We start from the raw sequence: 12168 nt of genomic DNA, 5'->3' as shown, positions 1-12168 counted from the left end.
TTCTTCGATACCGGCTCGGTGTGGCGCGCATAAAATAGATGTCGCTGACTTACGTCATTATCCACTTATAATTTTTAAAAAAACCACCGATTTACATATTATTTTAATAATTTAGACAAAAAAATATTCCAATTTAATTTTTTCATAGCGTATCGATTAGATACATTCGTTAAATTGAATGATATTCTACTTAGCGAATGATGAAAATGCGGACCCCTGTCGACGACTCGAAGGAACGCCATTGTGAGCCGTAACGACTGTGTTGCAGGGTAAATTTTATCGCTCATTTTCACGTACACGTTACTTGCCGGGAAATTTTGTACAAATATTCTCCGATTTTCATAGATTCATAATAAATCTATCGTCGGTTTGTTCGATTCTTTGCGATTTCTATCAAAATTACGTGTAGTCGCGTGACAAGATTAACGCGAAAGCTTGTGTTACAACGAGAGGCGCCATTCTTTTAGCGGAACGTGGTAAATTTTGTACATCGAGCGCGGGACGTTAACGATAAACCGGCCTTGCAATTTACTAGAAAAGATACGACAAAGTAGTATTTTGATAGGTGTGTTCATATTATAATCGAGATATAACGTATTACTTTTAAATAAATACAAATATAGTGAAAAAACAGACACGTCGATCACGTTTTCGATGCGTGATTTTCGATCTAGTATCTTCCAGCAACTTGCAAGTGTCGGACTATTCTAATTTTTTAGTGTATCTATAATAACCTAATCGATAATACATTTCTCGTTTGCATTCGATTTTACTCTCATCTAGCTGATCAGTTTTTATATATAAATGTTACTTTTTCAGATTTCCTTTTGTTACATCAACAGTTTGTGATCTAACAATCGGTATGGCACAAATGGCACAGAATGTTGAGATTCCAACTTTCAAATGTGTACTAGTAGGTGACGGCGGTACTGGAAAAACGACGTTCGTCAAGCGGCACTTGACCGGTGAATTCGAAAAAAAGTATGTCGCAACTTTAGGTGTCGAGGTACATCCTCTGATCTTTCACACGAACCGTGGTCCGATTCGTTTCAACGTTTGGGATACAGCTGGTCAAGAAAAGTTTGGTGGTCTGAGAGACGGATATTACATTCAAGGACAGTGTGCTGTCATCATGTTTGACGTTACGTCAAGAGTAACGTACAAAAACGTACCTAACTGGCATAGAGATTTGGTTCGTGTTTGTGAGAATATACCTATAGTTCTATGTGGGAATAAAGTTGACATTAAGGATAGGAAAGTAAAAGCCAAGAGCATCGTCTTTCATAGGAAGAAGAATCTACAGGTAATAGCATGTCCAAAGCATATAGTATTTCTGTAGTTTGATTTTACGAATCTTTACTTTCTTCTTGCTTCTTGCAGTACGTAATGTACCAAATCTCTTTCTAGTTCGACATATCTTAAGCTATACGCATTCTTCTAATCTAATTTTGCTTTAAATATATGAACTGTCGACATAATGCACGTTTAATCATAACAACGATTTTCTCCATGTTTGTTTTAGTACTACGACATCAGTGCAAAGAGCAATTACAATTTTGAGAAACCTTTCTTATGGTTGGGACGTAAGCTGATCGGTGATGCAAATCTTGAATTCGTTGCGATGCCAGCTCTTCTTCCTCCGGAAGTTACAATGGATCCACAGTGGCAGCAACAGATAGAGAAAGATCTTAAGGAAGCACAAGAGACAGCGCTACCAGAAGATGATGAAGATCTTTAGTTTGCCACGTTGTGTGTATAATACGAATAGGGGCAAACCATATACGTACACGTGCATACTAAGTACGTTACGTACTTGTGCCTCTCCATATGTCAGAGATTCTTTCTTGAATAGAATTAATGGGTACGATTACTTTCGTTTCATATTTAACTGTCATACGATAATAAAAATATTTCGACGATTCACGTTCCTCGAGTTTTGTCTTAAAGCCTAGATGATACTAGGAATTGAACATTGCGTTTCCACGCATGTCATGATTTGCGTACGTGAATTAGACACGAGGTCTAATTCCATACAAGTCAGTTTCAAAATACGATTTGACAGATACACGTTGACCCAATGAAACTTTATGTATCGTAGATTACAGTCGTTCTTTCCTTTATTTACGTATAATTGATATGAGTATGCGTGAGTACACGTATGTTGTGTGAAATGATGTATTTAGTGTAATGAATGCATAACTTGTCGATCAACCGAATTGTCGATTTGCTTTAAGGCATAGTGTCAAAGCTGTCGGATTTCTGTTGCTAACTTTATGATATTGTATGCCGAAACATTGTACGTAAATTGCCTGTGGCGGAATGAATGATCGGGCTGCTTCGTAAAGTAAAAAAGTGAAAAATTAATTCTGTAAGAAAGAATCTTTCGATACAATCGATGCGCTAATATTAAAAGCAACTGTTTACACATGCGTCTGCATATGCTTACGCGCGTACACATTCATGTGTACACATACACACACACGAAATTTGAGAAATTCTCAAAGTAGTTCAATCTTTACAAATAAATGACATAATCTTTGCTGCTACCTTGCGTATGTACACACAGGATCATCCAACGAATATAAATGAAGAAGGAAAAGAAAGCATTAGGCGTGCAGTGCCAGCAGTCGTTTTTACAGAGTAATCTACGATTCTCAAACACACAGCGTTGTATTTTGAAATAATATTTCGATTGGAGCGAAGTACAGTTTGTAGTCAGTTGCGCCTGTCCAGGATAATGAGGACTGTTTACTATTTTTATTAGCGAAGGTGAATGTACCATTTGTTCAACTTAAATTATATAAACAGTGTTTTTTTCTTTCTATACAAATACGTTCGTTTCGTTATGGAAAGACAAAGCGTTGCACACGGTCCTTTCCCTAATTCCTTTATTTTATTGCCAATTGAATACACCCGAATGCACCAAGTAATGTGTACACAAACACCATAGCACAACTATGGTTAAGAATTAACAGAAGTAAGAGGAGAACGAAATATTTCGTATCAGTGTCTCATCTGTTGTTTGAAACAACTTGTACCGTTGATGTATTGGACTCAATAAATCATCGTTGAACTGTTTTTTCAAAGTTAGGACATTTTCAAATAGTTTAAAGTACTTACGTTCTCTATTTGTTGAGGAAATTATGCTTTATCGATAATAAAAATCGACCATCTTAAAAACAGAAAATTAAAATACATTATATACAAAAACAGTTTATTTATTAATTTCCAACATGACTGAAAGTAATATTTTTAAATCGAATATTTTACGATTTTGTGTGTGTGTGTGTGTGTGTGTGTGTGTGTGTGTGTGTGTGTGTGTGTGTGTGTGATTTGTTGAATATAGTTCTACATGGTTTTATTAATTGATACAGGATAAATGCAGTAAATAATTTGAGTTAAGCTTGCGCCTCTAGTTTCTTTGTTTTCTTTCTACCTGCGAGAAGACTTAATCGTTCGTTTTCGGTGAGACCTGTCAAAATTTTCGTGATTACTCCAGTTGCTATAGTCGTTGAGCCAGATCTTATCGTAAATCGCTGGCCCTTTTCACACACCATTGGTCTTAACAATTTTAACGTAACACTGAAAACAATCCATATCCACGTTGAATAGATTTATCAATTCGTGTAACTCGTTTTTCCGTTTGAATAATATTTAAAGAAAATTTACCTGAAGTCTTCGCCAGGCATGATCAAGTCCTTTTGCACATTTACCTGAGCTGCGCAATCCCAAGTCTTGGAAAACACTTGAGCTTGCATGAGATTATTAATAGGCTTTTTCCTACCTCCTTCCGCAGGAGTCAGCATGTACAATTGACATTCCAAATGATCGTAGGCACTCATACTTCCTGGTTTACACATTATCATACCCCTTCTGACGTCATCTCTTTTTAAACCTCTAAGCAAAGCACCCATTTGGTCTCCCGCCTCGGCTTCTTCCAACGTTTGATGAAACATTTCTATTCCTGTTATCGTGGCCTTCATTTTCTTGTTGTACCCAAGCACCTCACATTCCATGCCCTTCTTTATCTTTCCACGTTCCAATCTGCCAGTAACTACCGTCCCTCTACCCGTAACAGAGTAAATATTTTCTATCGGTAAGCAGAAAGGTTTGTCCAATTCTCTCACAGGGGTTGGAATATAAGAATCCACAGCCTCTAACAATTTCATTATAGCATCCCGTCCTATGTCTGAATTAGTACCCTCTATCGCACAAAGGGCACTACCTTTAATAACAGGTACGTTTAGTCCATCATAACCCATTTCGGTTAACAACTCTCTTATTTCCATTTCTACTAAATCGACCATTTCATTGTCTGCAATGTCAACCTTTATGAATAAAAAAAACATAGCGTTTTGACAACAGAGAAGAGAGACGAGGTAGTTTTTACATAGATGGTACTCAACCAACTACAGGAAAGATCTTACCTTATTGATGAAAACGACAATGTTAGTGATACCAATCTGCTTAGCAAGAAGTAGATGCTCTCGAGTTTGTGGCATGGTACCATCTGTAGCAGCAACGACAAGTATAGCTCCATCCATCTGTGACGTTCCAGTAATCATGTTTTTGATATAATCCGCATGTCCTGGACAATCGGTATGTCCATAATGGCGTTTCTCTGTCTGATATTCAACATGCGCGACATTAATAGTTATACCACGTGCTTTTTCTTCGGGTGCTTTATCAATATCAGAGTATTCTTTCGCTGTTGCGAGTTCCATTTGAGAAAGAACTACAACAGACAAGGACAACAGTAAACGCAACAGATAAAATGATCAATGTAAATGAAAATCAACTGGCAAATATACCCTTGGTAATAGCTGCTGTAAGCGTCGTTTTTCCATGATCGACATGTCCGATTGTACCAACGTTACAATGGGGCTTACTCCTACTGAACACTTGTTTCGAGCTATAAAACCTTTGCGTTACCAGACTCGATAAATATGTTCCTGCTCGTAACTGACCATAAAATTGCTAAAAAGGAAAGATTTTATTTTGAGATACCCGGCGAGCGTTAAGTTTAGAAACGTATCATGAAAACGTATCATGAAACGTAGCGATTATGAAAATTCCATTGTAATTTTCTTACGTGTTTAACAAGATGCTCAACTAAAAATAGTTGCTTCACAGTGTGCCTGAATGCTGAAAGTAAAACAAATGCAATCTTTTATCAATGATCTGTAATCAATCGATGAGCAAATTAAAATTTAAGTTTCTTCGATTCTAAATTCGTTCGCGTGACTTCCATTTTTACGAAATCTTTTTACATTCTATCGTTATCTTAAAAAAAACACCGACTCGAAGCAACGATCATTCGGTATAAAGCGATTTTACGTGTACTTACCGGAATTGCAAATTATTTTCGTAGTAAATAGCATGCTTGATACACAATTTCTTCAACGTTTAACCTGCACTTCTAATGAAACTCCTGAACAACTAACCCGCTGAGGGCGTCGTGTGCGGACAAACTATTGGACGAGTTGCGTAATATTTATGATTATAATTCACTCGGATGTAGACATTACATTAACGTTTTGCTTTTTCTTGTCCTTTCTTATTTTTTCGAAGAGTATTCGACGCAAGAAATAGTCTAAAAGCAATTCGTTACCTATAGATATTCTAGAAATTTACGCAATATCTCACGTAGTGTTCGCCCTTCCAATATGTGATTGGGTGAAACTATTCACATGCGGTGATCCAATCCCGTGAAGGATTTTGAAAGAGCGGCTTTTTTCAAATATCGCTTACATCGTCGGTATGAAAAGTTTCAAAACGAAATTAGTAAACGAAATTTTGGCAAAATTGAAAACGAACTAGATAGAGAGACGTTTTTACGATACGTTTTCTGCAGTACGATCAAAATCGTTTCTTCCGAGAAGAAAACAGGAACAAGGATGTATGTACTCGTATACGCGCGGCAAAATTAATAAGTGAGATCTAATTAATTCGAAGAGAATAACGAGGCACGAGAAAAGAAGGAGGTATAGAAGGTGCGGGGATCGGGAGGATTATCATTACCGTCGTTAGAGCATAATTTCGAGATACTCGGTCAGATAAGAGCTTAGAATTGGGATCCATTCAGAATGAAACGTGAGATAAATTAAGGTAGATATTTAAATGGATTCCGGACATCCTTATTCGCACATTTCTCGAAGATAATCGCGGATGAAACGAGCAATCGTACAACACCAAGGTGAGATCGATCGTCTAATCGAAGTGCGAAATGAATTTTGTAAATAACACGGTTGGTACGCTAGAAATCTTCCCTGACCCGTCGCTTGTTTCGTAACACACAAAATGTGCTACAATACGAACGCTCGGACAGACAAAGCAAGGATGTTGTTGAGAAATCGTGTGTTCCGAATACAGAGGCCCCTATACATACACAATATAATAGATCTTTGCTGTTATTAGATGATGTTGGTGACAGTGTTTTCTACCGATTTATTTCATCTTTCAGTGATTAACCTAACCCAAACCAACACACGATATATTGCGTCTAACATTAGTATAAAGATCTATTATATATATATAACAGTATATAGGGACCTGTCTGTATCTTCCGAGTGTATTATCTGCCGAAGCTAAATGTTATATTTTAGATTTACTATTTGATCCTACGACGTGTACAAAATTTCGTCTAGGTCAGCCACCGTTGCCTTTCGAAAGTACAAACGAGAGGAAATTATTCGTTCACGAATTAAAACGAACTGGCAAAGATTTCAACGAAGCGATCATTTCCCATCTTGCTTCGACCCCTGCAGAATTTTATGGTACTTCCGTGTAGGTCTTTTACCTCGCGCCCATCGCGCACTACGCGTTTCTCGCGGTTGGCTCTTCTTTTGTTCTCGGGTCTCGGTCGATTCTCCATTTACATTCCAACGTAGTCCATCGCGGCGCTTCCTGTTTCTCGGGCGACTCACCGCGTGCCGTTTCCCGCTTCCCGCTTCGCGCCTCCTTCTTTCGGCTTATCGAACGGGCCTAAAGAAAGAGTCCGACGGACTGGCCGTCACTCGCATCTCGATCACGAGTCGGATACGGGCCAGGGGTAGCTCGTGAAACGATGACGTGCCGACGAAACGGTAGGTTAACGATACCGTTTGGTTACGCGACCAATCTTCCTCGAGGAGTAGAAATTAACGAAACCACATGCACCGGTAGATGTACCGGTGCGACGAGTAACACAACGGGCAACACGACGAGGAAGACGATGAGAAAGGGAAGCGCGGCTGATCGAGCAGGAAGAAGAAGAAGAGAAGGGGTGGATCACGACCAAGTTCGTTGCTCGTTTCGTATTGGAATACCAATGAATTTTGAAGCAGTCTGCGCGTGACCCGAATATTATTCGTTCGTCACCCTTTCTTCTTACCTTTTCCATTTCCGTCTTGCTCGTTCCTCGTCGTTGTTACCTCGCCCGACAGTTCCAACTATTATTCTCGAAGAGTCGCGTCATAGACATAGACGCGAAGCGGGCAAAACATTGTTCAAACGATATCGCGAATTTGCCGATCACGATACGCTACGATCGCGGAAGGGAGAGTAGTGACTCGAAGAAGGATCGAGACCATAAGTCCGGAACATAGACCGAGACGAAGACCGAGAGCGCGGTAAAGAGGTGGGAGAACGAGGGAACACAGTTGTGTCCGCTTTTGCATCGTTCGTGCACGGGGACCAAAAGCAGCCAGGGTCGCCGTTTGCTTTCAGTCATTGCGAAGAACGCGCGGACATCGCAGTCACGCCGGGTACTCGTGCGAGATACATCGAATCGTTGGTCGCGAGCACGCTCTCGACGCACAAGGAAAAGAAGATACAGCGTGATCGATCGATCGATCGACCATCGGTCGTCGAGACGAAGAGTCGCGTAGCCGAGAGAACGATGCGTGGCAACGGTGAAACGATCGTCGTTCTTCTCTTTGCGATCGCGATCGATCGTTTGGTGAGTTTTGTTCGGCGATGGACTATCTCTAACGTTAATTCGCGCGCTACGAGCGCCACCGATGATCGTCAAGATTTATGGTTTCGCGCTCGGTAAGAAGATAGGGCGGGTGAAGCGAGCCGACGGACACGAACGTGTGGCGCGAAACACGCTGAAATGGAAGTGCGTTGCGTCAGCCGGGTAAACAGTCGTTCCCGCGAAAACAAACGTCGTCTTGCAGGGACTGGAAACTCTAACTCCAAGCGCTCGCTGGCAACACCTGATTAACGGTGCATGTCAAGCGGCTACTTTAAACTCGGGACGCGAATGTCACGCCACGTCGTCTCGTTTCGCGCTTACTTCCTTCCGAGCGTCGCCATGTGTCGGTCGTCGTCCCTCTTCTCCTCCGTTAGCGATTCTTCCATTTCTCTCGCTACGTTGCACGTTCGACGTATTCCGTCTTCCCCCCCCTCTCTCTTTTTTTCCCAGCTACCTTTGTCTCTTCTTTACGGTCCTGCTCTTTCCATTCTATCCGGCTTGATTCTTCCGTATTGCCAGCAGTTTTTACCGTATTCGCGGCGCGTTTGTCCGCGCTTATTGTTCGACGATGAGATGAGAAACTGGCAAACGCGATCGAGGTAATGGGACAGGAAACAGGGTGAGAGGTGGTAGAGGGGCGCGTAGGAATCGAACGCGTGGAAAAGACGAGCAAACGGGCGACGAGTAAGCCAGGCTGGTTCGCGCTCGTTTCCTTCCGGATAAACGAAGAATTGAGCTGCGGTTCTGGTTTGCTCGTCGCCGTCGTCGGGCAAACGGGAATACGAGAAGATTGCGATGCGCGTTTCAGGGGACGATCGTCGTGGGCTCGGCAGCGAGGACGGTGAGCGCGCGGCTGGACGACCGATGTACCAGGGACGCGGAATGCGATTCCAGCATCGAGGGTAGTCACTGTCGGAACGGCTATTGTCGCTGTTTGCCCTACTTTGCCGCGTACAACGGAACGCACTGCCTCGAGGGTGAGAATTTGTTGCGATTACGAGCCTCGATTCGTCGGCGAGAATATAACAACGAGCGCTGTTTCCTTTCTCGCGGCGATATGCAGCGACTCTTTTGGGCCAGGAGTGTCTCGTCGATGAGCAATGCACCTTGAAAGTAGCCAACAGCGGCTGCTTGGACGGCTTCTGCGGCTGCAGGGATGGTTTCCTCCAATTTCGTCGGCACACGTGTCTGGGTCGTAAGTAGCCGCGATCGTTAAGCCGTTTCTCAAGCTACAGTTATAGCGGACGAATCGACGAAAATAGATTTTTACGAGTTTTTCTAAGTTCGTTTGCCGAGTCTGAGCAGCGCGGTCTCCGGATATTTGTAAACGTCGCTTCGTCCTACCACTCGTTCACAGTAACCATGACCTTACGCAAGTTTCGCTCGCTTCGTATCGATTCAGTCAAATCGAAAAAGGTCAAATTCCACGTTAGATGGCACCTGAAATTTTCTTGCGCGAACCTGGTAACAATAATATTTGTATTACAGTGTCTATCTTAACTGTCTATGGTATGTAAACAGTTGAGGTTTCGTATCTCGGAATAGAGAAAGCAAATGCGTGAATGAACGCATTATAGAAATTCTTTATTGAGAAATATTAGAAATTAGGATTTCCAGTGGTTTCTATTCCACATGATAATGTATTGATAGATGAATTTATTACAGTGGATTAAATAGAAAACGATGATTATTTAATTCAAACTTAATGCATAATCAACGACTGCGGTTGATCGTCAAAAGATAATATCGATGGCCGTTAGGCCTACTGAAGTTTTCTAACCCTTTCGGCTTGTCGACATTTGCGCTTTATCGTCGAAATCGACTGTATGTCGGCGATCTCACCGCGGTACTATAATGGAGACCAAAGATGGCGCAGGAAAGAAGCCTTCGCAGGACTAAGAAAACTAAACACTAGCGAAGATGTAGAGTATTCTTTGAAACGAGACCCGCTTCAACACCGTCTATGTCGAAGGAGACGAGACAGAGTTATTAAAAGAAGTCGAGTACGTCGGAGAAACGATATGGCGCAGGAAAATTTCACGTACCGTTTAACGTTACGTCCAAGGCTAATTTGAATGGACTATATCGAAAAGCGTCAGATTCGGACGCGACGATAGCTCGAATCGCTTGCTCTTCGTCGAAGCTTCGAAGAGCCCGAGTAAGCAGGGATTAATCTTCGATGAGAGACCGATCGAACGCGTGTCGTTTCGTAACGTTTCAGCGGCGAAACTCGGCCAAGTTTGCTACGAGCACGCTCATTGTCGTCTATGGCAGCGGAACTCACACTGTGATTTCTTGATCCCCAACTTGTTCGGACGTTGCCAATGCACGGCGCCTATGCGTCGCGAAAATGATATTTGCCGACCCGACGATCTGGTTAGACCTTTACCGTTGTTCGACAATTTCTCGACGGAAACGATCGCGACAGCGACGATGTCGTCCCGCCACGACGAGCAAACTCAGACGTTCGACGATCGGCGAGAGGACGAGGCGGAGGAAGAGATGGAAACAGGTAACTAGATGGCGCAGAAACGACGTTACATCGTCTACCCATGTATTTCGTCCGGTTTTTTTCAGGAGTTCGAATTGACTGGCTGAAAAATGACACTGCGCAGTCGGCAATCCCATCGTTTCCCCTTGACGCGACCACCGAGACGACGAATCCTTTCCACTCGCAAAACGTCTTACCGACGGCGGACTACGACAACAGAGACGACGCTATCGTGGTCGAGGCATTCACCGAAACCGTGTCGTCGACGGAATGGACGTCAGGTAAGAGAAAAGGAAGAGGGCAGACAGTCGATAAAAAGGGAGAAAATCGTTATCGATAAAACTTTTACGCAAACTTTTACGCAGCGTTCGCTTCGAAAACGGATCGACAGGCGGAGGTGGAGGCGACCGAGCCGCCATCGGCCATCAGTTTAGGACACGATTGCGTTTCCGATTTGGAATGCCGGCTGGCGGATCCCTACTCGAGATGCATCGACGGAACCTGCGATTGTGGTTTCCGAGGAAACGGAAGCTGCTCCGCGAGAAATACCGGTTGCGCGGCTGGTACCTTCCAATGCACGAGTTCCGGAAAATGTATCAGTTGGTTCTTCGTTTGCGACGGACGGCCGGACTGCGGCGACGGCTCGGACGAACGATGCTCGGTGCGAGAAGGAGGGACGGAGTGCCCTGTACAAGCATTCAGATGTGGTAGGAGCGACGTTTGCGTGTCGAGAGCGTTAATGTGCGACGGTAAACGGGACTGTCCGCGAGGCGAGGACGAATTCGGCTGCAACAATCGACGGAGTAAGTGGTTCGTTGGCAATGACGCGAGTCGCGAATACCACTCGACTCTCGAATGATCGAACACGATGTATCCGTGTCGTAGAATGTCCGGAAGGAGCGTTCAGGTGTGACAACGGACAATGCCTGCCAGCGTACGAGTTCTGCAACGCCGTGGTGTCTTGTCGCGACGGAAGCGACGAGCCAAAAGGAGTTTGTCGAAGGCAAGTCGGAAGCCGCGGCAGAGTAGCCACCAGACATTGTCCGTTCAGATGCGACAACAGCAGGTGTCGATCGGACGCGATCGCCTGCAGCGGCCGCGACGGCTGCGGCGACGGCTCGGATGAGAAACGCTGTTCCGTTTGTAGTTAGTACTTTTCTCTTTTCTCTTTTCTCTTTACCAACGTTTGCAGCAACGGAAGCGGACGTCGTGGGTAAAAATATCTAACTGGAATGTAACGCACACCCGTTCGTCGAAGGAATTGCACGACATCGTGTGTTTGCGCGCATGCCACATAATTAGCTGTTAATTGTTATCGCATGGTCGTTAATGATTTTCCGTATCTTTGATGACAGGATGTCCCCGATTTCCTTAACTGGTCCCGGTAGGCGTTACAACGAACGAGCTGGAGATTAGCCGAAGAACGATGGTCGATGTTGCAAGCGTGGTGATTCACGAGGTCCGAGGAGAGGACGAACCAACGGCAGCCTGACGTTCCAGCATGCGGCAAGGTTCCGATGCGATGCGATCGCCGATCATTTGTATCCAAGCGTGTATTTTTTGGTAGATTCGCGATTCGAATAAACGCACTGGAAAACCTGGAAGAATCGATCGTTCCTTTTGTAACGTTCCCCCGATGCCGCGGTAGGAGCATCGCCGCGCATATGTGGTCCGTACAACGAAACGGACGTTTCCAGCTGAGAGTCTGTGTGGACGTGGA

The 12168-nt window shown here is 43.6% G+C and overlaps 3 protein-coding genes across 5 annotated transcripts; 2 read left to right on the top strand and 1 right to left on the bottom strand.

Moving 5' to 3' along the window:
• Positions 1 to 162: 162 nt before the first annotated feature.
• Positions 163 to 3078, top strand: LOC132907585 (GTP-binding nuclear protein Ran). Of its 3 annotated transcripts, none has more exons than XM_060960832.1 (3): positions 163 to 269; positions 820 to 1303; positions 1523 to 3078. In XM_060960832.1, the coding sequence occupies exons 2-3, from the start codon at positions 863 to 865 to the stop codon at positions 1736 to 1738; spliced, it is 657 nt and encodes a 218-aa protein (XP_060816815.1). In that variant the 5' UTR covers positions 163 to 269; positions 820 to 862; the 3' UTR covers positions 1739 to 3078. The 3 variants fall into 3 exon arrangements, with proteins under 3 accessions (XP_060816815.1, XP_060816816.1, XP_060816814.1); XM_060960833.1 differs by having other exon boundaries at positions 235 to 476; XM_060960831.1 differs by having other exon boundaries at positions 235 to 565.
• On the bottom strand, positions 2872 to 10185 carry LOC132907579 (elongation factor Tu, mitochondrial-like). The gene is made up of 7 exons (XM_060960824.1): positions 10003 to 10185; positions 5348 to 5471; positions 5093 to 5145; positions 4812 to 4977; positions 4428 to 4735; positions 3670 to 4328; positions 2872 to 3582 (listed from the first exon to the last, which is right to left on the bottom strand). Exons 2-7 carry the CDS (start codon positions 5379 to 5381, stop codon positions 3399 to 3401), a joined length of 1404 nt encoding a protein of 467 aa, XP_060816807.1. The 5' UTR covers positions 5382 to 5471; positions 10003 to 10185; the 3' UTR covers positions 2872 to 3398.
• LOC132907578 (SCO-spondin) lies at positions 6904 to 12055 on the top strand. The gene is made up of 8 exons (XM_060960823.1): positions 6904 to 7939; positions 8766 to 8934; positions 9021 to 9152; positions 10179 to 10469; positions 10535 to 10729; positions 10814 to 11251; positions 11334 to 11594; positions 11804 to 12055. Exons 1-8 carry the CDS (start codon positions 7880 to 7882, stop codon positions 11821 to 11823), a joined length of 1566 nt encoding a protein of 521 aa, XP_060816806.1. The 5' UTR covers positions 6904 to 7879; the 3' UTR covers positions 11824 to 12055.
• Positions 12056 to 12168: the final 113 nt, after the last annotated feature.

The sequence above is a fragment of the Bombus pascuorum genome, chromosome 5 (genome assembly GCF_905332965.1).
Source record: "Bombus pascuorum chromosome 5, iyBomPasc1.1, whole genome shotgun sequence".
Lineage (NCBI taxonomy): Eukaryota > Metazoa > Arthropoda > Insecta > Hymenoptera > Apidae > Bombus > Bombus pascuorum.
Note: the sequence above shows the minus strand (reverse complement) of the source record. Positions and strands in the feature narration are given on the sequence as shown.